Source organism: Nuphar pumila, chromosome 13 (assembly GCF_984573655.1).
Source record: "Nuphar pumila chromosome 13, dmNupPumi1.hap1.1, whole genome shotgun sequence".
NCBI classification, from domain to species: domain Eukaryota; kingdom Viridiplantae; phylum Streptophyta; class Magnoliopsida; order Nymphaeales; family Nymphaeaceae; genus Nuphar; species Nuphar pumila.
The window spans coordinates 79,629,835-79,654,011 of NC_143261.1; the positions used below are offsets into that span (position 1 = coordinate 79,629,835).

The following is a 24,177-nucleotide window of genomic DNA, read 5'->3' on the forward strand; positions in this document are numbered from 1 at the left end:
AGATGGCATCCTATTGATTAAATAGGTGGAGGTTAACACGGCTTCGGCCCAAAAATTTTTAGGAATATTTTTAGAAATGAGTAAGGATCTAGTGGTTTCCAAAATATGCCTATGTTTTCTTTCCGCTAGACCGTTTTGTTGAGGAGTTCTTGGGCAAGATTTTTGATGACAAATGCCATGTTGTTTTAGATATGCTTGAAAATCATTTGATAAGTATTCTCCACCCGAATCGGATCTAAGAATGGATATTTGACTTTGAAATTGATTTTGAATTTTTGCATGGAATTCTTTAAAGAAGTTAAAAACTTCCGATTTAAAGTTAAGAAAATAAATCCATACATATCTAGTATAATCATCAATAAAAGTAACATAATATGAATAACCACCTTTAGATAAAACCGGAGATGGCCCCCAAACATCGGAATGCACCAATTCAAAAGGTCTTGTTGTCACAAAGGATCTAATAGGAAAAGGAGTAGACTTCATTTTGCCAAAAATGCAATCTTTGCAATTGATATCTTTTTCTTTACAAAACTTGTGTTCAAAAGGAAAAAGATACATTTTAGAGTAACTTGGATGTCCAAGCCTTTTATGCCAAGTTTCAATATTTTTGTCTTGGACATAAGTACAAAATGAGGTATTTGGAAGCATTAAATTATCCATAAAATAAAGGTCTCCCTTCCTATGGCCTTGCCCAATCCGCTTCCCGGACCGGAGATACTGCACAAAGCACCCTTGGGATGAGAAAGATATTTCACATCCATGGTCGGCTATTTGAGAAACGGAAAAGAGGTTAAGATTTAATTTTGGAACCATTCTAACTTTTGGAACAAGGAAATTTTGAACATTTTTAGAATCAAGAGTTCCAACACCATTTATTTTGAGAAAAGATCCATCGGCCGTAGAGACACAAGACATTTTTGAATTGGTGTGCACATTGGTTAATGCATTTTCATGAGGGGTCATGTGAAAAGAAGCTCCGGAATCTAAAATCCAAGAGTACGTACCGGGAGGTGATGAGGCAATGGCGGCACCGGAGGTGGAAGAAGTGACCTTTAAGATTTGTTGAAGAGCCAAGGAGATTTGTCCAAGAGTGTCTTTGAGATCCCCGTTCTTGCCGTCATCTTCTTTGGTGGTGGATTCTTCAACGGAAGCCACCTTTGGCTTGAATGCCCCATTTAGCTTTGGGCAAACGGGTTTAATATGTCCCGGCTCATAACAATGGTGACATATAATCATTTTTCTTCCACCACTCCCTTGCTTACCAAAATGAGGTGGTTTGTATGTTTTAACATGATTGCCGGGTTTAGATACGGCAAGAACTTCCTCTATGCTTTTACCCATGTTATGCCTAGTCTCTTCTTGAGTAATCTCGGCAATAGCTTCTTCTAAGGGAGGAAACGTGGATCTATGGAGAAGTGAGGATCTTACTTGTTCAAATTCGGGACGAAGCCCAAATAAAAATTGAAACAATCTATCTTGTTCCATTTGTTTTTGTCTTAGAACCACATCCTCCATAGATACCCATTTAGGCTCTAAAAGAGCCAATTCATCCCACAAAGGATTTAGAGCACTATAGTAATCTTGTATGCTCATGTCGCCTTGTTTTGTGGTTCTTACTTTTTCTTGCAAGAAATAAGCTCTTGCAAGATCCTTTTGGGTAAACATACCCTTCATAAAAAACCAAGCTTCATTTGCCCGGCGGAATTTTGCAATATTTGCACATACCTTAAGTTCGACATTATTCATAAACCATGCTAGGATTTTTGCATGGTTGCTCTCCCAATCTTCCATTTGATGATTATAATCTTCAATGGCCTTGAGACGAGCATCGCCTTCAAGTGCTTTCTCTTGATCTCCTTCCATCTTTGTGAGCTTAAGTTGGGGTTCCGGAACGGTTCCCATTACATAACCCCAAAGCTTCTTGCCTTTGAGATTATTCTCCATTGCGGATGCCCACATCATGTAATTTTTTCCATTGAGTTTGAATGATAGATCGATCTTGACTTCCATTGCTACACAAGGAAGATGTGAGAAAGAAAGGAAGTAGAGAGAGACAAGATTTTACCTTTAGAAGATCTTATGGCTCTGATACCATGTAATGAAATAAGCGGAAGAAACCAAGAATGCTAAAGCATTCACTATGTCCCACACGGACAAATGCAACAAGCACAAGAGGGAAAATCCACTAAGGGATATACAAAGGGCCTTATAAAAAGGCTACACACATGAAAAATAATATCACTATTATTGAAGAGGAGCTCTCAAGAGCAATACAACATACATGGGGGGTTCCCCCTATTTATAAGAAGAGGAGACCAAAGGGGCTCCCAATAGAGTCGTTGGGAGCCCCCAACGGTCACATATGTGACCGTTGGGGGCCCCAACGACTCCATTGTGGGGCCCCTTTTCGGTATCCAAAAAATACAAAAATAAAAATAAAAAGAAAAATAAAAAATAGTGAAATACGAGAAACAAAATAAGTACCCCTATGGGGTACTTTGTGAAATGACCATAATACCCCTATCGGGTATTATGGTATTATTACATATGTTTTAACAAATTTATGCAGGCAAGGCAATAATTCACAAAGCAGAAATTTTCAGAGAAATTTCAGATGAAGCATCTTATGCAGATAGTCAGGGTATGCAAGTTCATACTTAATAAACATCAAATAAAAAACTTAGCTGAAGAAATCGTACCTCACTGAGACCAGAAAACCTTCTTTTATGACAGAAACTGGACATATTCAATTCTAGTCTCTCCAGTTCTGCTTCAAGCTCTGCCTCGATCTTAGTCATAGATTCAGAATCAACTCCTATATTCGGGATTTCGGACTCCTTTTCATTTTTATGGCAGGACTCCTCTGGTTCTTTGTCCCGGGAAGACTTGATAGATTTCTTATTGCTACCCATGCGAGCATTCCTTTCTGGGGATGTGCATGGTTCAGTAGACAGCTCCTTCACTGTTAATGATTCTTTCATCTCAAGCTCCTCTTGCAAATCCTGAACTAAGCTTTCTGTTTGCTTTAGCAACTCGTTCAGCTTATCTACTTCACGCTTGTTTGATAAAATGGTTGACATCACACCAACACCAATCCCAAAACAGAAGAGAAGAATGCCATCAACTGATCCTGGTAGGACAACATTGTTAGGAGTCTCATAAGAAGATACGACATTTAAGTTATGAAGTTAGGCTGCCTAGCATAAATAGTTCTGGCTTCATGCTGTACTCATGCCCTATGTCACATGGATACTGATGTGGGCACAGGACACAATGCAGATAAGCTTAATATGATAACTATAATTTTCAAAACTTAAGGCACAGAACACAGCCGTAAACACACATAGATGCATGAACATGTGTGTGGTTCTAATTTAGCCATTTGATCCCAAAGCCTCTTAAGGGCACTATAATATTCTCTGTCTTGTCACCTTGCTTACAATTATGTATTTGGTCCCTTCCATCCCATTTGTGAGCGACATCTTTTTGGGTATAAGTTTTCCTAGCAAACTCCCAAGCTTCATCTGCCCTCTTAAACTCAAGAATATTGTGTTAAGACTATAACACGTGAATCCGGATGGATCCAAATCCATATCCAAAACCAATCTACCATGTATGATTCATTTGTATTTTCTTGTTATTAAAATTTTTTTATGGGACCTCACCCTAGGCCTGGGTAAGAGGCCTTTTTTGTTTTCCTGGTTTCTTCTCTCTTCTCCTTTTCTCTCTTGTCTGATTATTGTGTAGGACACGGCTTCCAAAGGTGTATTTCACATGGTATCAGAGACCAGAAGAGGTAAGGCCCATTGATCTTTGGTTGCAAACCCTTTCAACCTAGAAATCGTTTGCATGTCATGAGAATGGCATGAACCCTGAGGAACTCTGGAATGGATACCAAAAACACAATGTATTTAAATACGTACTCACCATAGAAGTAACAATGGTATAAAATGAACAATTTCATTAAGAATAAAATTCAAATAATACAAAAAAGAAATGCAAAATTACAAATAGCCTCACTACAAAAACACTCAAACACACTCAACCCTAAAACTACCCATCACTCTCTCAACCGATACACTTGCACACACACATTTTTAAAGAATGAAGAGGGAAGAGAAGAGAGACAAAAGGGGTAGAAGGGAGTACCCTTCTAGCCGTTGGAGCTAGTCCAACGGCTAGAAGAGTCAACCTAGGTTGACTAAAATATAATATATATTATATATAAATAAATATATATATATTTATTATATACATAAGTATATATGTATATATATATACAAAAAAAAAGACATCCATCTTAACACCTCCCCTCAAACTTACGGTGACTTACTGTAAGTTTGCAATTACAAAAGAATACATAAAATGTGTTCATAGGCTTCATCAAGTTCTTCCATTTGGTGCTTCTTTAAGGGGTACTCAATCATATGTTTCAGAGAGGATCTTCAATATCATCAATTCTTGAAAAAGTTGTAAATAAAGCTAACAAAACATCTCAACTATACACATATATATCATAAGAAGATTTCAAAGAATAACTATATTACTTATATATTATGGAGAGAGGATGACCAAGCACACAAACATACAAAATATAAAAAATATTTAACGAAAAATGACTGTACTGTACGGCAAAATGACACATTTTCTGAAAGACATTGAAATTTCAAAAATTTGTCTGCTCTCCAAAATTGCAAATACAGTTATTTGTAGGACCTTTATAGCTTTGCACCTATCGTTTGTTTTTTTGTGAATTTCCTCTATATGCGAATTTCCTTCGTCTCCACCTAAAACACTTTAACCGCTGCCATCACCGGCAGCCACCACAATCGACGCTTAATCTCCATCACCTTGTCAAAAACCAGTCTCTGGTGGATCTGTAACGACCCCAATCCATACCCTTTAAAAATGCGGAATATTTTTTTTTCAATGCGGAAACCTTCTCAGGGAGCTGGGGTCCTCACTGTTCCACTTTTCATTAGATAGTCCAACCACCATAAACGAAGTTGCAATCATCATCCATAAGAACCAACTAAAACTCTTTTATTAATGAACGAATAAGAGTCTCATACACAACTCAAAAGTGAAGTAATCAACTGCAGAAAGTAAAAAGAACTAAAAGACGCAAAAATAGAGTCACTATGTCCCCTGCTGAAACTGACAAACGCAAGTATGACTCTCATCCATCCCCAGTAGCCAGTCCAGCCTCACTGTTCACCATGTCCTGTGAAAAACCAACAAAATAGGGTGTCAGAACCGAAATTCTGAGCACAGCTACTTCTATAGAAACCAGGTGAGACAAAGAACATGGATAAGATTTCATGTAGTGATTTGAGTGAGCGCAGATATAAAATTTGCAACATTCAAATATCCATAACTACCAATAATTGCATATACTCACCAGTCAAGAACAGTAAAGCAGTGTCATATATCAAGAACTAAATAATCAAACCTTGCAGCATGATTTCACGAAGTAAATCATATGCTACCACCAAATTATGTCATGATATCAAGAAGGATTCAAACATGCATGATCTAATGCATAACAGAAAAATGCATGATTATGTGCAATGCATGATTTCTTCTGTTATCTTTCATTTAAGTTTCATCTTTCCATATGCATGCCCTATTAGATGTACACAACCTTAAATTCCTCTTTTTAATTACCGTTGCCCGTGGATACACCAAACGGGTACAAACCCCGAGGTCAAGTAGGTTCCCAGGGTAGCTTAACACACAATTTGTATTTTATTACTGGGTTCCAACTTAGCCCTCGACCGAATCACCTTCGGAACATTAGACCTTCACATCTAATATCGGGGACACAAGGGACACCCCACGCCCACAAGTGCTACTTCCTTGGTACCATAAACAACAGCTATGTCAAACACACCACTCCCGGGTAAAGTGGTGGACTCTTCCTAAAACCGTGGCCAGGAGAAAGAACCTCAATATCGGGTTCAGGGGACCAAATTACAGCACACGGAGTTTTTGTATCCTCACAGCACTCCAGATGAGATATCCCAGAATGTATATTACACTGTTCTTATTCATTATATTTTTATTAAAGTTTATTCTTTAAGTTTGCAACACCATATGCAAAAGTAAAGTGAAAAACTCGCATCCTCCCTTGTGGGGACCCATTCGGAACTCTAGCCCGTATAAACCACCAGAATAGTGTAGTAATGTGCCAAACCATCTTTATGTGGTTTAAGTGATGCATTTAAAAACATAAATAAAAGAAAACCAAACCCACGGCTCTCCAGGCCGATGATGGTCCATTTAGGCCAACGAGGCATCACATCTCAAAACAAAAGTAGTGTTTACTCATAACACTATGTCAATAATGCCAAAAGCATGTGCACTCATGAAATCATAAACCCAAACATATACATGTCATTACTCATTCATATGCATTTTCATTATGTGTGTGTTACCTACATCACATACGGGTATTAACTAATCCATGGTTTCTTTGAGGGTGTGAGTGTACACATGCAATACAGGTTCTCATCAAGCGTACATGCTCACCAAACTATCAATAACCGATCCATGATCACATTCACGATTAAACAACCAGCAAAATGATATGCTAAGATAAGACTTCACATATTCACCGGGCAGAAATGTAAGTTTTCTGCATATGCTAGGGAAGTTGGTCGGGCTTACCAATCCCAGACCCGTCAACCTCCTAGCTAGAAACATAGTCAATTCAGTCCAGCGAGTAATACTCTCAATGTCACTTTATATTGAACTTCATATTAGAAAGCATATAACCCCATCGGCTATTCATATGATAACCAAATGAATATACCTTAGTCAAATCATAAGTGAAAGGAAAACAAGCCCACACAGATGCAGTTTCATGATAGGATTATCAATTTCAGTTCAACACTGAAACAACCCTCACATATGCAGTTTTAAATAACAATTGAATTCCTTCTTACATCGAAATGATTCTTTTATATGACATTTACACTTACACATTCTGAAATTTACACTTACAGCTAAAATTTATAAATCTAGCAATGACAATAATAACCAAGACATTATTTATATATACATACATATTCAGTTGGAACAAATACTGACTTTAATTCTAATCCAAAACATTGCATAGTGTTGCATCATCAAACACATCTATTCCCTGTTTCGGTATACACGACAGTGTTCCATTTTGAGGATAGCAAGATTTCAAAAATAAAGTAAACTAATCAAAAAAAAAATTGCCTATATGTAGATCATCGCACAATCCCTTTTTCTTTGTTCACTATAGGCAAGCAAAAGCAAGTCATTCTTCAATTGTATGCATCCTTTAGGAAGTGAAGTGCATCATGTGATATTGATCCTTTATAACTAATTATGAAAGCAAAACAGGGCATTGTTCTGCATATAACTAAACACCTAAAATACAACAAACAGTAAATTATATACCCACAAAATGTTTGAGAAACTCTTGATCTGCTAACCAGCAACTCACATCTTATAACTCTAGTAAGACCATATCTACCTAAGTTAAAAATTCCAATGCCTGAGACAATCCATTAACAACTTAAGAGCAAACTTTGAGTCGTAACCTAAGAAATGCTCAAACTCCAAAGACAGAGGATGCAGCAACCAATAAGCTGACAATAACCCAGTCAGCTATACAATTTAAGTGAAAAAAAATTGTTCATCACTCTTTGAAAGTTGGCTCAGAGAAACAACCTACTACTTTAATAAACATTTGCTTAGAGCTTGCCTCAACACGTTGAAGTTTGCTAAACAGAATCAACCTAATGAGTCGAGGAAGAGAATTAATGCACATACTTTAGTTATAACGACTCAATCCACCAGATTCCCTACACATCCATCATATCTATAATTAACAAAAACATCATTCATAACAAATTTATAACTCGAACGGGCCATTATCACCAATAGAAGTCTAAAGAGTTGCACAAATAAGAAAAACCCTTTTATAAGAAAAATCGAAATCGCACATCCCCTTCATAAAGGAAATCCGAAACCCCCAAATCATAAATTTGGGTTTTCGGGTTAGGGTTGATGGAAACCCCCAAAACGAAATTTGAAACTAACTAGCAACCAAGATTTCAACGAGAGAGACAGTCAGTTCTCTTTTTGTAAATTAGTTTACATACCCTGAAATTTCCTTTTCCAGCCAAATAAGAACAACAATTTAGGCTACCAAAAGAGGGGAAAAAATCGGGCCATGGGAAACGATCCATGGTTCGCCCCCATGGTTCTTGCAGAAATCAGCCATCCTGAGGGTTCCCATGGACCCTCATCTCAAAGGATTACACGGGATCGAACCCATGTTCGATCCCTCACCTAGATTCGAGAGGAGCACCGTACCTGTTTCCGATGGGTTTCCCGGAGATCGAAGGCTGGAGGCGCGTAGGCACGGTCGGATGGTGTCGCTCCACGCTGCTGCCGTGAAGAAGGGTGCTCGCTGGATGCCTTCGATGGCAGCAGGTAGCCGACGACGAACCTGCTGTTTGCCACAGGTTTTCCGGCGATCTCCTATCCTCCGGCACATGCACACAAACAGAGAGAGAGAGAGAGAGAGAGAGAAACGGAGAGAGACCGAGTGAAGAGGGCAAGAACCCCCTCTCCACTCCCCCTTTATCGGCCCCAAGCCCCTCCTCTACCGAGATGCAGGGGTCGGTTACGCCCTGCGTAACCCCCCCCCCCCTTTCCCCCTTTCTTGATTCTGTTATGCTTTATCGAGCAACCCTTATCGGGTTGCCCTTTTTTTTTTCTTTAAAAGGGTTGTTACATGGGTGCGGCTCGGGTCCAGACCCGAGACCCGTAACCCGACCCCAACGAGATGGATCCACAAGTTGGATCCAAATGGATCCAACTGTGGATCCTCGGATTAACTTTTTAAAAAATTAAAATTTTATTTATTTAAGATTATACATGTATATATATATATATTAAAATATATATAGGTACATGGATCCAGTATGTGGATCCCAGACCCATCTACGCTCCTCTTTTAAATAATTATTCCCCGAATTATTTAATTAAATAAAAAATTTTATTGTACTTATACGTACATATCAAATTTACGAGGTAAATTTATTCGGAAAACCCCTTTATGGGTCCTGGATCTGCAATTTGGATCTAGGCCCAATTTGCATATTTTAAAATATTTTGTAACAAAAAATTTCGGGTTTTACAGGATCCCTTAGTGGTGCGGGTATGGCGGATTCCGCAACAACTAGACAAGCCACCACTTGACGGCAAAGAATGGCCTGGCTTTTATGATGAAAACTTGAACCACGAAATCTCGCAAATACCTGAGTTACCACGCATTAAAAATTTACCAAATTCGCATAACATAAGTGCAAGTGAACTTTCTTTTAAACTCGAACCAACAAACATCGCAAATACTTGAGTTACCTCACATAAAAAATATAATAACGTTGCATAAAAAATCTGTAAATTTTTTTTTAACTCGAACCGACAAACCTCGCTAATACTTAAGTTACCTTGCATAAAAAATATAATAATGTCGCATAAGAAATTTGTGATTTTTTTCTTTTTAACTTGAACTGACAAACCTTACAAATACTTGAGTTACCTCGCATAAACAATTTACAAAATTTGCATAAAAAATGTGATCAATGACCAATATTTGAGATTTTCCTCCTTAACATACTAATTTCTTATATTTATATTTTTTGCATGTTCTTGTTACAAAAGATTAAACTTGGAATAAAGTTAAACATACAAACCTGAGAACACCCAGAATTTAAAAAACATCATAAAATCTATCAAATTTATATTTAAAACATCATTCAGAATTTAAATAACATCCATACATTTACTGTTTACTTCACCTCAATATCTCCTGAAAATATTATCAATTTCGCCCTACATTTCGTCATTATTCTCTACCCCAGTCGTCAGCTTTTTCTTTCTTTTTTCGTTTTGAACGTTGTCACTCCCTTTTGTGTGAATGTTACTATTGGAGCTTCAATTTGCACTTTCTTTGCCTTTGCCGACCGCGAAGCTTTCGTTCGCACTGCCTTTTCCACCAACGGAGTGTGTTCTTTTAGCGATGCCAATAGTCATACCTTTCATGTTGGTTGCGCTATTGTGGTTTCCTGTAGCTTTGCAGTGTTTGATCTTCCTGGCTGCATTACTGTTGTTCCCAAATATTTTATGTGAATTTCATAAATTGTTTATGTAAGGTAACTCAAGTATTTGCGAGGTTTGTCGGTTCGAGTTAAAAAAAATAACAGATTTTTTATGCGACGTTATTACATTTTTTATGCGAGGTAGCTCAAGTATTTGAGAGGTTTGTCGGTTCGAGTTAAAAAAAAATCGCAGATTTTTCATATGATGTTATTATATTTTTTATGCGAGGTAACTCAAGTATTTGCGATGTTTATCGGTTCAAGTTTCAAAGAAAGTTCGCTCACACTTATTTTATGTGAATTTGGTAAATTTTTAATGCACGGTAACTCAAGTATTTGTGAGGTTTCAAGGTTCAAGTTTTCATCATAAAACCTAAGCCATTCTCTGCCACCAAGTGGTGGCTCCTCCAATCGCGACGGAATCCGCCATACCCGCACCACTAGGGGATCCACCGAAGATTGGTTTTTGACAGGGTGATAGAGATTAAGCATCGACTGAGATGGCGGCTACCGGCGATCGCAGCAGCTAAAGCATTTTCGATGGAAACAAAGGAAATTCACATATGGAGGAAATTCGCACCGAAAACGATAGGTGCGAAGGCTAAAAAGGTCCTAAAAATAATAGTATTTGTGATTTTGGACAATAGACAAATTTCTGAAATTTCAAGGTCTTTCAAGAAATGTATCATTTTTGTCGTACAGTATGGTCATTTTTTGAATACTTAATAAGTCAATTTAACATTTTTCAAAATCATTTGAAGTAAGAATTAATTTTTAAAAAATCATTAATTTTAAACATGAATCACTCTAATCATTCATGAAAATCACATATATATACATTTATCACAAAAGCACATTAATGCATATCAGGCATGGATTTTCAACATCATCAATACCATGAAGAAATAACTCACAAAGGAGTATAAATTATGAAAACATTTTTACACAACGAAAGATACACGAAATGATTTCAATCATTCAATAGAGATTTAAGAAAAGACAAATACTCATAAATCAATTAATTATTACATTTTAGAAGCAATATTAACCATACAATTAAAAAAGGTCACTTATGGACCAATTTTAAGAGATAACAATCAAAATACACACCGACAACTCACCAGGTAAAAATAATATATCCTTCATTAACAAATGCTTAGAAAGCATTAATTAAACTTATGCAAAACAAGTAGGACAATCAATCATGGAACATATTTAAAATATCCTTGATCATGCAACTAAAGCATATTCAATGCAAAATGCATGAACATATTTTAATAATCATTTCTCATATAAGAGCAAATGAGTTTAAAAAAATTGCGAAGAGATTTAAAAATCCCATATAACACAATGAATGATATCTGTCAATTTCAACAATAGTTCGTCCATCATAAGCAATCACCTCACTAGACCTCCAAACCTCAAAAATCAAGTGTATCAACTACTAGAACAAGAGCATAACCACAATGCCACTAAAGGGCTAAAAAACATACAAAAGAGTGTGAATAACCAACAATATCTCTTATCTACATAAAATAACACTTAAAACAAGTGTATCAGGGACTGGATCAAGAGTATAATCAATAGGTGCGCATAACTCACCACATTGAAAAACATCGTTTGTCTACATAAAATTACACTTAAAACAAGTGTATCAACGACTAGAACAAGAGTATAATCTCAATGCCACTTATAGGCAAAACAAACACACAAAAGTGTAAATAAACATCTCTTGTCTACATATAATGACACTCAAAATAAGTGTATCAGCTACTAGAACAAGAGTATATCTCAATGCCACTTATGGGCTAAATAAACACATAAAAGTGAATAAATATTTCTTGTCTACATATAATGATACTCAAAATTAGTGTATGAGCTACTAGAACAAGAGTATAATTTCAATATCACTTATGGGCTAAACAAACACACAAAAGTGTGAATAAGCATTTATTATCTACATATAATGACACTTAGATACGAGGCATAACAAGAGGGAACACAAGAGGTAAAAGGAGTTTGTAATGAAAGCAAACTATTGCCATCAAAATGAATAAGAATATTAATATTTCAAAACTCTATAGTGCCAAAAACATAACCAGTATTACAGGCAAAACAAGATATCAAGCATCCAATATTGTAACAATGGCCATATAAACAAATGATTGGTAAAACACACTCATAAAAACTGAGGTCAATCACTTGCCAATACACATACTTATACTAACAAGATGACATGAGGTGCACACACAACTCACCCAACTACCAATTTGAATTTTCAACAATAATGAGTTCAAAGGCCAATCAACCATCAATCAGACCCAAGGCAAATGACAGCACGTCACTCATAAGCTTGAAAATCTAGATTGATAGGATGATATGAGGTGCACACATAACTCACCTCAACAGCTAACCCTGACTCAATAACAACAAGGCCAAAAACAAATAATGCATTATATAAAATTCAGTGATGGACAATCCAAATGACATAAAAAAGGCAATACATACTCATGAAAATCAATTTCTAAATAGATGAGCTCATAAAAAATGAACCGATTTGAAAAGACAGTTTCAAATCAAAATTTAATAAAGGAGATGAAATCTTAGAGTGAATATAGTGCAATCATATGCGCAACAATATGTCACATGAAAATTTTTACAACCTTGAATAAGCAAACAAAATCATGTTCAATTTAAGCAATCTACATAGAGGAAATGAAATCATAAATCAACCAATCAAGGAACAAGTGCACCAAGGCACATCACATACAAAAGATTCAATGACTCTCAACAAAGATAATATATATGATCTTATTAAAAAGAAGATTTTAAGAAGTTAGATTGAAATCATAAGTCTACTATGAGACACTTGAAGACATACAACATTAAAGAGGGCCAAGACATGTATAGAGATTCTCAAAGAACAAACGAATTACCATAATGCATAAGAATCTTCTAAGGGTTACAAAAGTGCACAAGCACTTACACACCTCAAACAAGAGGCAGAAAACAAACCCACAAACAGGGCACAAGCACAATAGCCACTTGGGAGCTTAGACAAATACTCACAACATGAAAAAATATAATCTTTGTTCACTAACAAATCCATACAAAATGCATAATACGTTAAAAAATATTTTATGCATGCATGGTGACAAATCATAATTATTTCATTCAATAGTAATCATATAAACTACTTGTAGCATATACCTAAGAATATAATGCAAGAATTCCTTAAATCAACATTATACACAAACCATCAACTTGAGAATAATTTTTACTTAATAAGATATTTTTCAAACAAAAAGCAATATCACTTAAGCACACATGGAATAACACATTCACATGATAATAGAAGGACCTTATAAACTCATGGAAAATATCCAGGTTAACACTAAAGACAATACTATGCAAAAAATTTCTAAGCTTCATAATTTTAAGTTTACAAAAATTCATGCTTGGTCACATAATTAAAATTATTAAGAAAACATCATGATACACTAAAAATCTCAAGGATAAGCCATGTATACACATATATGAGCATAAGAACAAGCATACACATATGTTAAAGAGACATTCAAGGGAGAAATACAACATAAAAAAAATAGTATTTTGAAAAACATGAGACACATATAAGAATATAAGAAAGTGCATACTTTTGTAATATAAAAAATTTTGACGTATATATCCATAATCTAAAACATATACTTTATATATCAAAAGACAACAAATTCTAATTTCAACAAAAAAAACATTTTAATATAAATTTTTTTCAAAATACCTACCATACATATGGAACCAAAAGGGCCAAAGATACAAATCGGAATGCGAAGACCTTGAATCCATACCATGCGAATCTTTTCCAAGACTATGATGCCTTGCTCTAATACCATGTAATGAGAATGGCACAAATCCTGATGCACTCCAAAATGGATACCAAGAACCAAAAATACAATGTACTTAAATACATAATCACCATAGAAGTAACAACGGTACACAAAAATTATAAAATGAATAATTTCATTAAGAATGAAATTCAAATAATATAAAAAGGAAATGCAAAATTACAAAGAGTCTCACTACAAAAACACTTAAACACACTCAACCCTATAACTACCCATCACTCTCTCAACCCATACACTTGCACACACACACATTTTTATAGAAGAGGGGAGAGAAGAGAGACAAAAGGGGGAAGAAGGGAGTACCCTTCTAGCCGTTGGACTAGCCTCCCAACGGCTAGAAGAAGTCAACCAAGATTGACTAAGACAATATTATATATATTATATACAAATAAATAAATATATATTATATATACACATACGTATATATATAAAAGAAAAGGGCATCCATCTTATCAGTGTTAAACCTCTTTCTCGCTCTTTCTTCAAAGTCTCATTTTCTTCTCTTTTTCCCTCTAAACAAAGCTTTCTTACAGACCTGAAAATAATTTTCCTTTCAGCGTCAAATCTGAAAGCATCAAACAAGATCCAAAATATTTTCCCTCATTTTTTTTCTCTTTCGATCTGATCTAAACAAAGAAAAAAATCAGATCATTGTTTTATACTGGTTTTACCATCGCGTCAGTCCGAATTTGACGATAAACCAGATCTCATCCCTCTTTATTTTAAGTGGCATCCCTATTTTTTTTTTCAAAAAAAAAAAATCTTGGACCATTAGATCGAGTACTGATATTCTCTTTGATCTGTGGTTTCTGATTCTTTGCGTCTTATCTCAATCAGCCTAAAAAACAAGGTAGAATATTCAGATTAATCCAGTATTTCTGATTAGTTATTTGGAATCAGGTTGTGTTTATTCAAATCAATTCTATCCTTCCTTCAGCCATATTCTTTGTTCCTTTCCTTTACTCATTCTTCATGGTCGCAATTAATGTTTCCTTTCTCAACCACTTAGTTACTGAGAAACTCAATTCTTCCCATTTTATTACCTGGAAAAAACAACTTATCCCTTTTCTTTGCAACCATGATTTAATGGGACACCTCAATGGGTCAATTCATGTGCCTTTGAAATTTGTTACCCAAATAATTTCAATGCAGGATGGAAGTATAGAGAAGGCCTCGAAGACTAAAGCTATGATCCAAAATCCAGATTTCGTTGCGTGGCGGAAGAATGATCGGTCGGTTGTGGCATTTATGTGCCACTCTCTCTCACTCATGAAGTTTTTAATATCCCATCAGGAATTTCAACAAAAGAACTATAGAACATTTTACATCAGTGGTACGAAGACATCTCCACTCCCAAGGTATATCAGCTGAAAGCAGAGTTTGCTAATCTAAAAAGGGGAGATTGTTGTGGAATATCTCAACAAAATCAAGGTTCTTGTGGATCAACTAGATGTCATAGGATCTCCATTGCCAGATGAAGATGTATGCACAAAGACAGTTAGAGGGTTTGGATTGGAATACAATATGTTTGTCACTGTGTATACCAGTATTGTACCATGTCCACCTTTTGATAGGCTGAGAACTATGTTGTTGGAGCAAGACGCTACGTTCGGTATATCATCCAACCCTCAAAAGGATGAAGTGAACCATGAGGTCATGGTTGCTTCCCAAAAGTTTAATTCTTCCCAAGGAAGAGGACGCGGTCGTGGGTGCAACTTTGGTGGTCATGGGACAGGTATCTTGCCTACACCTTTTTCTCTCAATCAAAAGAATGTGATATGTCAAATGTGTGGAAAGAAGGGTCACACGTCACATATCAGCCACCTATCGCCCCCATACCTCGTCATTTTCGGGCATTAGCAGCTGTTGCTCCACCTTCAGTTGCTTCTTCTCCACGTATTTCAACAAACTTTATGTTGGTTCCTATGATTTGGAAGCCCTTAGTGCAGGTTTTGAGCAGTTAAACCTTCAACAAAATCATAATCCTACTGATAATCCGTGGGCCGTGAACATGCATTCTTCATCCCCATCGGAAATACACCCCATGTCAGGGAATTATCCGACAACTTCGTCTCAAGGCTGGTTCATGGACTCGGGGCAGCACATCATGTTACATGAGATTCAGGTAAACTACCGTTGTGGCCCACATATTATAATTGATCCCATCAAATTTGATGGGAACAACAATTACAACTTCTTTATCAGCCATTGGAGAGAAGAAAGGGAAAGAGAGAGAAGGAAAGAATAGAGGAGAGAAGTTGATAAAGATCCACCAAGAAGCTTGTCCACGAGCTCCCGAGCCTTCAACACGACCCGATCTTGAATCCACGAGTCTCCAAGAGCGCAAGGCTCTCACACCATGTAATGAAACAAAAGAAATACAAGAGAATGTCACTAAGGGTTACAAAAGAGCACACATATAAAAAGGCCACTTATGGGCCAAATACAATATCACAAAGGACATACACAACAACTCACGGGAGAAACAATATAAAAAATATAATATATATTTGTCACAAATATGCTTAGAGAAGCATAGCATTACATTGGGGAAGAAGCCCCTTATATAGACAAAGAAGGGATCACAAAGAGCTAGCCCAACGACTAGTTGGGCTGTCCCAATCAGCTTCCAATTATAAAAAATATAAAAAGCAAAAATAAAAATAAGTTTACAATACAGCCCCTACTAGGCCGACCCTAATTACAAGAAGGAAATGACTGAAATACCCCTGATGGGTATTTCAGTTTGCATACAAAAAACATATATATAATGACAATGTTCGTTAACATGTGTGTGTATATGTAAAATAACAATTTTAAATCACTATAATTAGGAATATAAAAGAATGAAACTAAGTTAAATTGAAATGTAATGTAATTGATGACAAACTTTAAAAGAAAAAGAACTCAAGTCAATATGAAATAAGCAAATAAGATCATAAAAAGAATTTAATGATACAATATTGACTGTGCATGAAACTGGTTTGGCTATGTCCATGAAGTGTCATGTTGTATCTATGAAGTGTCCAAGTGTTGTGTGACTTGTGTCGTATCAACTGAGGATACACATGCTAAGTGAAGTGTCCATGTGACATAGATGGAAACTCTTCATGTTGTGCATGCTTTTATTGCATCAAATATATAGTTCAGAGAATTCCTATGATCTGTCCAACTTGAAATGTTTGGAACAACCTGGCTGAAAAAAAATTAATTTGTGCTTGCATAAGTTTGAAAATTTGGAATTGCATGGCACAAAAACTGTATGCATGTGGAGAAAGAGAGAAAGATGCATATATAAAATAAATTGATCAAAGCATCTCATGCTTTATTTGTAAGCATGTGTATACATGGATTAATCGTTTCCTTGATATATTTAACATACACCATTTTGTGAAGTGACCACTATATTTGTTCATATTTAGGCAATTTCAAGACCTTTTGCTTTTACGACTCATGCATAAGTTCATATGAATGACATGGACATGTTATCCTAAAAAAATCTGTCTTTGGTGTCAGCTTTCTGTAATCAGCATTTTGTTCAGACAAAACGGTGCATATTCATTAGTGACAAGAGTTATATTCATGTTGATTACGGAAGAGATCTGTCATTTCACTCCTCTAGTTGAATGCATTAACCTGCTTCCAAAGAATCAGATCATGATATTGTAGTAAAGAGTCATGAAGAGGGAAAATCCAGTTGCCAAGGAAATGATAGCTTGAAAGAAGTTAAGTTTAGTCTTCAATTTGTGGATCTCTATGTAGAATATGTGATTTTCCTGTTTTTTTAGAATGTATTTATGACTGTATGTATTTTTTATTTTTTTGTAAGGGAAGAATGGTCTTTTGACCATTAGAGCCATTGGGAGCTCCCCAACGGCTCTTTTGGCCTCCTCTACTTCTTGTATTGTATATAAATAAGGGACTTCTAGTCCCTTATGTGATGCATTTTATGTGCACATATTTATGAATAAAATAGTTGTTTTTTATGTGTTGTGAGTTCTCTCCCTTTGGCCCTTAGTGGCTCTTGTGCTTGCACCCATTTTGGGTTGTGTTCTTACTTCGTGTCTGAGATGTGTGGGCCTTTGTCATTTCATTACAATATCAATAGTAACAAATGCCTTAGAAGTTCACATCACAGAAGATGCATCATTTGCTTGAGGAGTGGTTTCTGGTTATTAACTAGCTACCGTGAATAGACTAATTCCCCCACTTGCAGTTGGATTTCTGGATCTTCCAATTGCAATACAGAGAAAGTACATTTCAAATCTCTAAGGGGCTATGTCATGGATCTCATGTTTGTTATTCATAAAGGTGTAATCTAAGTAACACGGACACTTCCAAAAGGCCAACGCACCCATGTCGCACCCACGTCAATGCGGGTGCGACCCTTGGAGACAGCTTCTGCAGTGTCAGGTGCAGCGAACTGCACTGGGGTCCATTTTTGTCTGAAATTAGACTTGAAATTAGACTCAATTATCCCTAACAAAGTCCAGTTTTATCTAATATTATATACCTAAATATGTACTCTCTCTCTCTCTCTTTATATATATATATATATATATATATATATATATATATATATATATATATATAGCCTCACCCCCACACCCAAGTGTTGTGAAACTGTCATGTTGTGCCCTTTGCACCCATATCCACACCAACACTTATGTGTCATAGGATGTAATAATTTATTTTTCATTGCATCTGTAATAACCACATTTGTTTTTTAGTTTATAAATAAAATGTGTAAATGATTTAGGCCTGGGATCCAAGTTTCGGATCCAGGATCCATTAGGGGTCCATCTTTATATAATATTATAGTCATATATATACGAGAGAAATGAATGATATTAAAATAAATAATAAATAAAATAAATACTAAAACCAAGATGCACATATGAAATTAGATCCGTATGGGTCCGAACCGCGGACCCAAATGGGTAAAGGACCCCGGATCTACGTTGTAGCTGGATCGTGGGTCCCGATCCCAGACCCGGCCCGCATACTACCAAAAAAAAAAAACAAGTTAAACGCAACCCGATACAGGTTGCCCGATAAAAAAAAAGAACAAAGGTTAGGGTTCAGAGTGAACCCTAACAAAAATCGCAATGGAGGAGATGTGGAGCGCAGCTGCCGGAGGAGAGCTCCTCTCTTCTCAGACTTTCCCCTACAAAGGGGGACCCTGAGTCCGTCTCTCTCACTCTCCTCTGCCTCTCATCTCATATCTCTGTCTTCTCTCTCTCCCAATTGATTCCTCTGTGCAACTGAGGATCGGGCGTGGCCGGCAGACCCTCCCACTATCCTCTTCTCTCCCTCTCGGTTTTCTCCTCCCACTCTCTTCCTCCCCCACACTCTCTGTCTCCTCTTCCGACGTCTCTCACTCCTCCTCTGCGTGTGGCGGCACCGACGACGTCGGCCTCCTTTCACAGTGACAAAGGGAGCACGACTGCACCCAAATCTTGGCAGAAGCAACCAGAGCCAGCGAACCACCCTCTCTTGATAGCAACATCCTCCAGAACGTCGAAAAAGCTCAATCGAGGTAGGTCTTACTGTTATTTTTACTTGTTTGGGTATTGAGCGTGTTCGAGCAGTCGATGTGGGTTGTGGGAAAGCCCTAATTCGAAGAGTAAGGATTTTTTGGGGCTTATGTTATTGAAAACCCCAAATCTCTGATTTGGGGGAATTCGGATTTCGGAAGGAGGGTTGTCATTTCTTTATTTCTTTTTGCTCAATCTATATTTTCAATATGAATTATGTGTGTGTGGGGGGGTGAGGGGGGGGGGGGTATCCTTCTCTTTTGTTGTTTAATTAATTTTGACTTACATTTCTAGGATCGAATCCCAATGGTTAACTCTTGATACATAAGAAACCGCAAATATTTTTCTGAGTTTCATATCTGGTATTGATATTTTGTGAATGAAGAAAATGACTATACATCATCCCTACCAGCAGAAAATCTAGGACAACACCATGATCACTAGGCACATTTGTGTTTTCTATTTGGTCGTTCTTCATGATTTTGCATAGTTTAATGTTGATTACGATATATGTACAAGAACTGGACCACGGACTGAGTGATTTCACTCTTAATCTTATATGTATGTTTTCTGTTTTTCCTTTATTTTGAAAATCATAAGATAATTTGTCATCTGACAGCATATTCAGAAAGTATGATACATGTTTGATTAAGCGTCCTCTTCCTTTTGCTGTATGAAGTGATCCTGTCTTCCTTTTATAAAAATACCAAGGATCAATGTCTTTGAGAATAGAAAATGAGTCATCTAAGATTAGAACTTGCTCTTGTTTTGGACATTCTAGGCAATCAATTCTTGCAGTTTCAAGCGCTTTCTTCCTTAAAGATTTTGAACTTGCCTTTAGTTGCACATCATCTTGCACCTTTTGCCCATGCACGTCTATGAAAGACTGAGCACGAAGATTAGCAGTCAGCTGCTTGCCACCATACTCTTATGAACAGCTTTACTTGCTAGAAAGAATAATTGTCAGATTATTTTAAAATATGGTGATTGAAAAATATCATAATGAAACGGCAGTTATGTTTCCATGCCAAGATGATTCACCACCATCACTGATTCTGTTTAAGACTTCCCCTCTAAGTCCCTTCAAATAGGAAACAAAAGAAAAGGAGGGGGAGCCTTGTCAATCTATCCAGCAATCTTTGAACTCTTTAGTGAATGGTAAAATATAAACAAATATGAAAATGTTATTATGCTCTGGTATCATTGAACACCACATCCACCTGGTCAAAAGGCTCCAACTTCTCATGAGAAAAGAATATCTTGCATGATCCTATGACTTGTACATTGAAGTCTTCAATTGAGACATTTGTTGAATGGGGAAAGCATTTTTGTTGTAGATGTGCGTCGGTTTCTAATTATCTACATATAATCTGGTGGCATCTGTTGTTGGGTTAATGTTGACTTGTAGTTTTATTCATTCATATGATTTCCTGTGGGCATCTTAGTGTAATGAGAGGATATTCTGGCCCTTGTTTGTCCTTGAAAGTCGTTTAAGAAGTATGATGGGAATTGGTGGGTAGAATTTTGATGGGTTTACTGCCTATAGACCTAGGTGTGTATTGGTAGGTCGCCCAGGAAAATTTTTGATGTGTGAACACCCACATCATACGTGTATCCTGCTGTTTTGTTATGCAGTTTTTACACATATGAATGCCAACAACATAGTCGTATTCTACAGATTTGATAGGTATCTGATCTGTCTGCATGTGAATGCCAACAATATGAGTGTATTATGCATAGAGATGAGTATCATTATTTCCCTTGCAGCTTAAGTACATTCTGTTAAAATATCATGAATCTTGATATATGAATGCTCAAGATATGCCATGATTGGAGTATGGTTCCATGGTCACACTACCACAGGTTCAGATAGGTTAATACTCAGATCACAGTATATGTTGAGAAACCTTGGGTTCTGGCATAGGTCAATGTCCAAGCATGTACAGGACATACATAAGTTAATTCAACGTTAACAAATTTAAGTTGATAACTCTATCTGTGAATATATACAAAAAGCTGATTTTTGAATATTTAATGGTGCATGTTAGCATGCCTGTATGCTCTGCCTTTTTCTACGTAAACTCGATATGCAATTGGTTCTGAAATATTGATCATGCCTGCGATGTTCTTACCTGTTAAACTGCATAAGTTTGATGTTTGCATACCTATTAAGTTGCATATTCTCTTATGCCAACAGATGTTCTAATGCTCAGTGCTTATTAAGTTGTATATCATCTAAAACCTAATGGTAGGTTGCGGCAAATTTTTATTGAAAAAAAAAAGAATAATGATAATGAATGATGATATGGAAACCGAACTTATGGGTCGGTTTGGTGCTGGCACATGAGTTGCCAAGCCAGGAAAAAGATGGCTCTGCATTGGTCCTCAAGTTTGTGGAGGAAATACACATGAAAATTTAAATACTAAAATTATGTTGTCTGACTGGTTTAAAGGTACAAGGGCATTCGTGCTTGACTAGTTTAAAGGTACTGGAGCACTTTGAATGGGTTTGTGCAATCAATACGAAAAGAAAAATTGAGATGTGTATGCCTTGGTAAAATGACTAAGGTTGGGGACCTACTACTATGATAGTATGAGGTAGTTTGGGGAAATGCCCGTGTACTTTGGGTAAAATAATTAAATAAAAAGATCAATCATTTAGCGTTTGGGCTTACCTTGGAGAAGGTAGGTGATACACCACTCCAAGGACAAGTATTTTGTGCTTCGAGCAAAAATAGCTCGTTGGTCGCCATCCTCGGATTTAGGGGACTCGGACTGTCAATTCTATCCTAAGTGGCAGCTCCACTTTCTTCTGCAGAAGTTAGAGATGCATCCTTTGTGGTTTCGGCCTTTGGGAGGTTCTCTCGGCTACTAGCCGCTCCCTTAGGATTACAGTTTTGGTTAGAACGTCCGGGTTAATAAACCACCTATGAATAATAAACTCTTGAATGTTCTCTTCTGTTACCAGTTTCGGCCCGTGCGTACCCGCGGGATAAGATAATTAAAGATAAACATTTGAATTAGATCATCTTAAGTATCACATCTGGGTAGGTAGAAACAAATTTACAATTGTATTCATAAACAGTTACTTTTGGAAATGTGGTCACTTACTTTTTACATTCAATGAAATATGTGGTTATGAAATGTTTTAAATTTTGCTAATACTGTTACCTGTTAGTTAGTGTTCGTAAACTATTGTTGGCATAGTGTAGACTCTTTACTTGTTCTTGTATATCCTGTAAATCTCACACGGCACTCACATCACATACTTGACACATGATATACCTGCAAGAAAATTTGCAGTATTTCCTACTTAGACAGTTGTAGTCTAATTTCTATAAATTTACCATTTTCAGGTGAAGAATAGAGTTTATGAGCGGCCGCGGGATGAGGCTTCGATCGAGATTTTGGATTTACTGTTCCCGGGATAGTTTGAGTTCATTTTTATTTAGTTGAATATGTCATTAAAACTCTGATGTTATTATTCATTGATAATGAAATGAAATCAATGTGTTGGTTTGCTCTCCACTGTAATGTTCCGGAATGTTTAACCTTATAGTATTACTTGTTTTCGTTGTTATAAAAAAAAATCCTCAAAATTTGGGTTAAAATTTCGGGGCGTTACAGCATCAGTTTCATTTAGTTCAGATCAGTTATTTAAAACAAAATATTGGACATTTTTGACATTTTCTGTGTGTTTCCTCTTTGTGCATTTTCAATAACCATGCAGCAGACCAAGTAGCACGGAGCTTCTTGCATTTCTGTAAAACCTAGAATTTTTAAGGATTATTAATAAATAAAGAACTCATTTTTTATCTCCAAATTAGAAATGTGTTTTTAGCTTTTGAATTTCATTTATTGATATATTACATATTTATTTGATTATTTCTGACCAATCAAGGCATAATTTGCATTTATAAAACTATTTCGAGCTATAAATCACTATTTATATATAGATTATATTTAAATATATTTTTTATGGAGTTTATAAATTATTATAGTGTATTTGTATGTTACGTGGCTCTTGGTAATGGTTTATAGGATAATTTGTTGTTTTTGGCTAATCTTAGTATAATTGACATTTTTTGAGTTTTTGGCTTTTGCGATCACACACGAAGGGTTCGTTGTATTGTTTAGGTAGCTAACTTTGCAGACTTCGAAACCCCTCGATCTTTTGGGTTTCGATTCATTGTTCTTCACATTATTAAGGTAAGATATCTTAACTGAACTTGTAGAAAGCATGTTTAGGCACTAATTGTGTAAGCATGATGTTGTTGCGCTAAATATTTAAATGAATTGCAATTACAAGTTATGCGCACACACCATACTTAGTTGTGGATATCTAGGGTTGTTATGTGTGCATAAGTTGCCCTATATGTTTAACTCATTTGAGTACAAAATATACCAAAAATGTGATACTCATGCTAAGTATCAAAACAGCTAAGTCAGTGTGCATTGAATACAATGTAATGCAAAATGCAAATCAGGTAAATGCCCATGGTAAATACGTGGTGCAAATGCATTACCCAATAAATTTATTTTATAATATGCAACACCTTCATACTCACACACTTCACTTAGTTG

The 24,177-nt window shown here is 36.2% G+C and overlaps 1 protein-coding gene across 1 annotated transcript in view; it reads right to left on the reverse strand.

Moving 5' to 3' along the window:
- LOC149818835 (uncharacterized) overlaps positions 1-24,177 on the reverse strand; it is a 71,410-nt gene that overhangs the window by 35,454 nt on the left and 11,779 nt on the right. Inside the window, exon 2 of the mRNA XM_089985601.1 lies at positions 2,703-3,133. Coding sequence (XP_089841727.1) covers positions 2,703-3,133 — 431 coding nt within the window. The remainder of the gene's footprint in view (positions 1-2,702; positions 3,134-24,177) is intronic.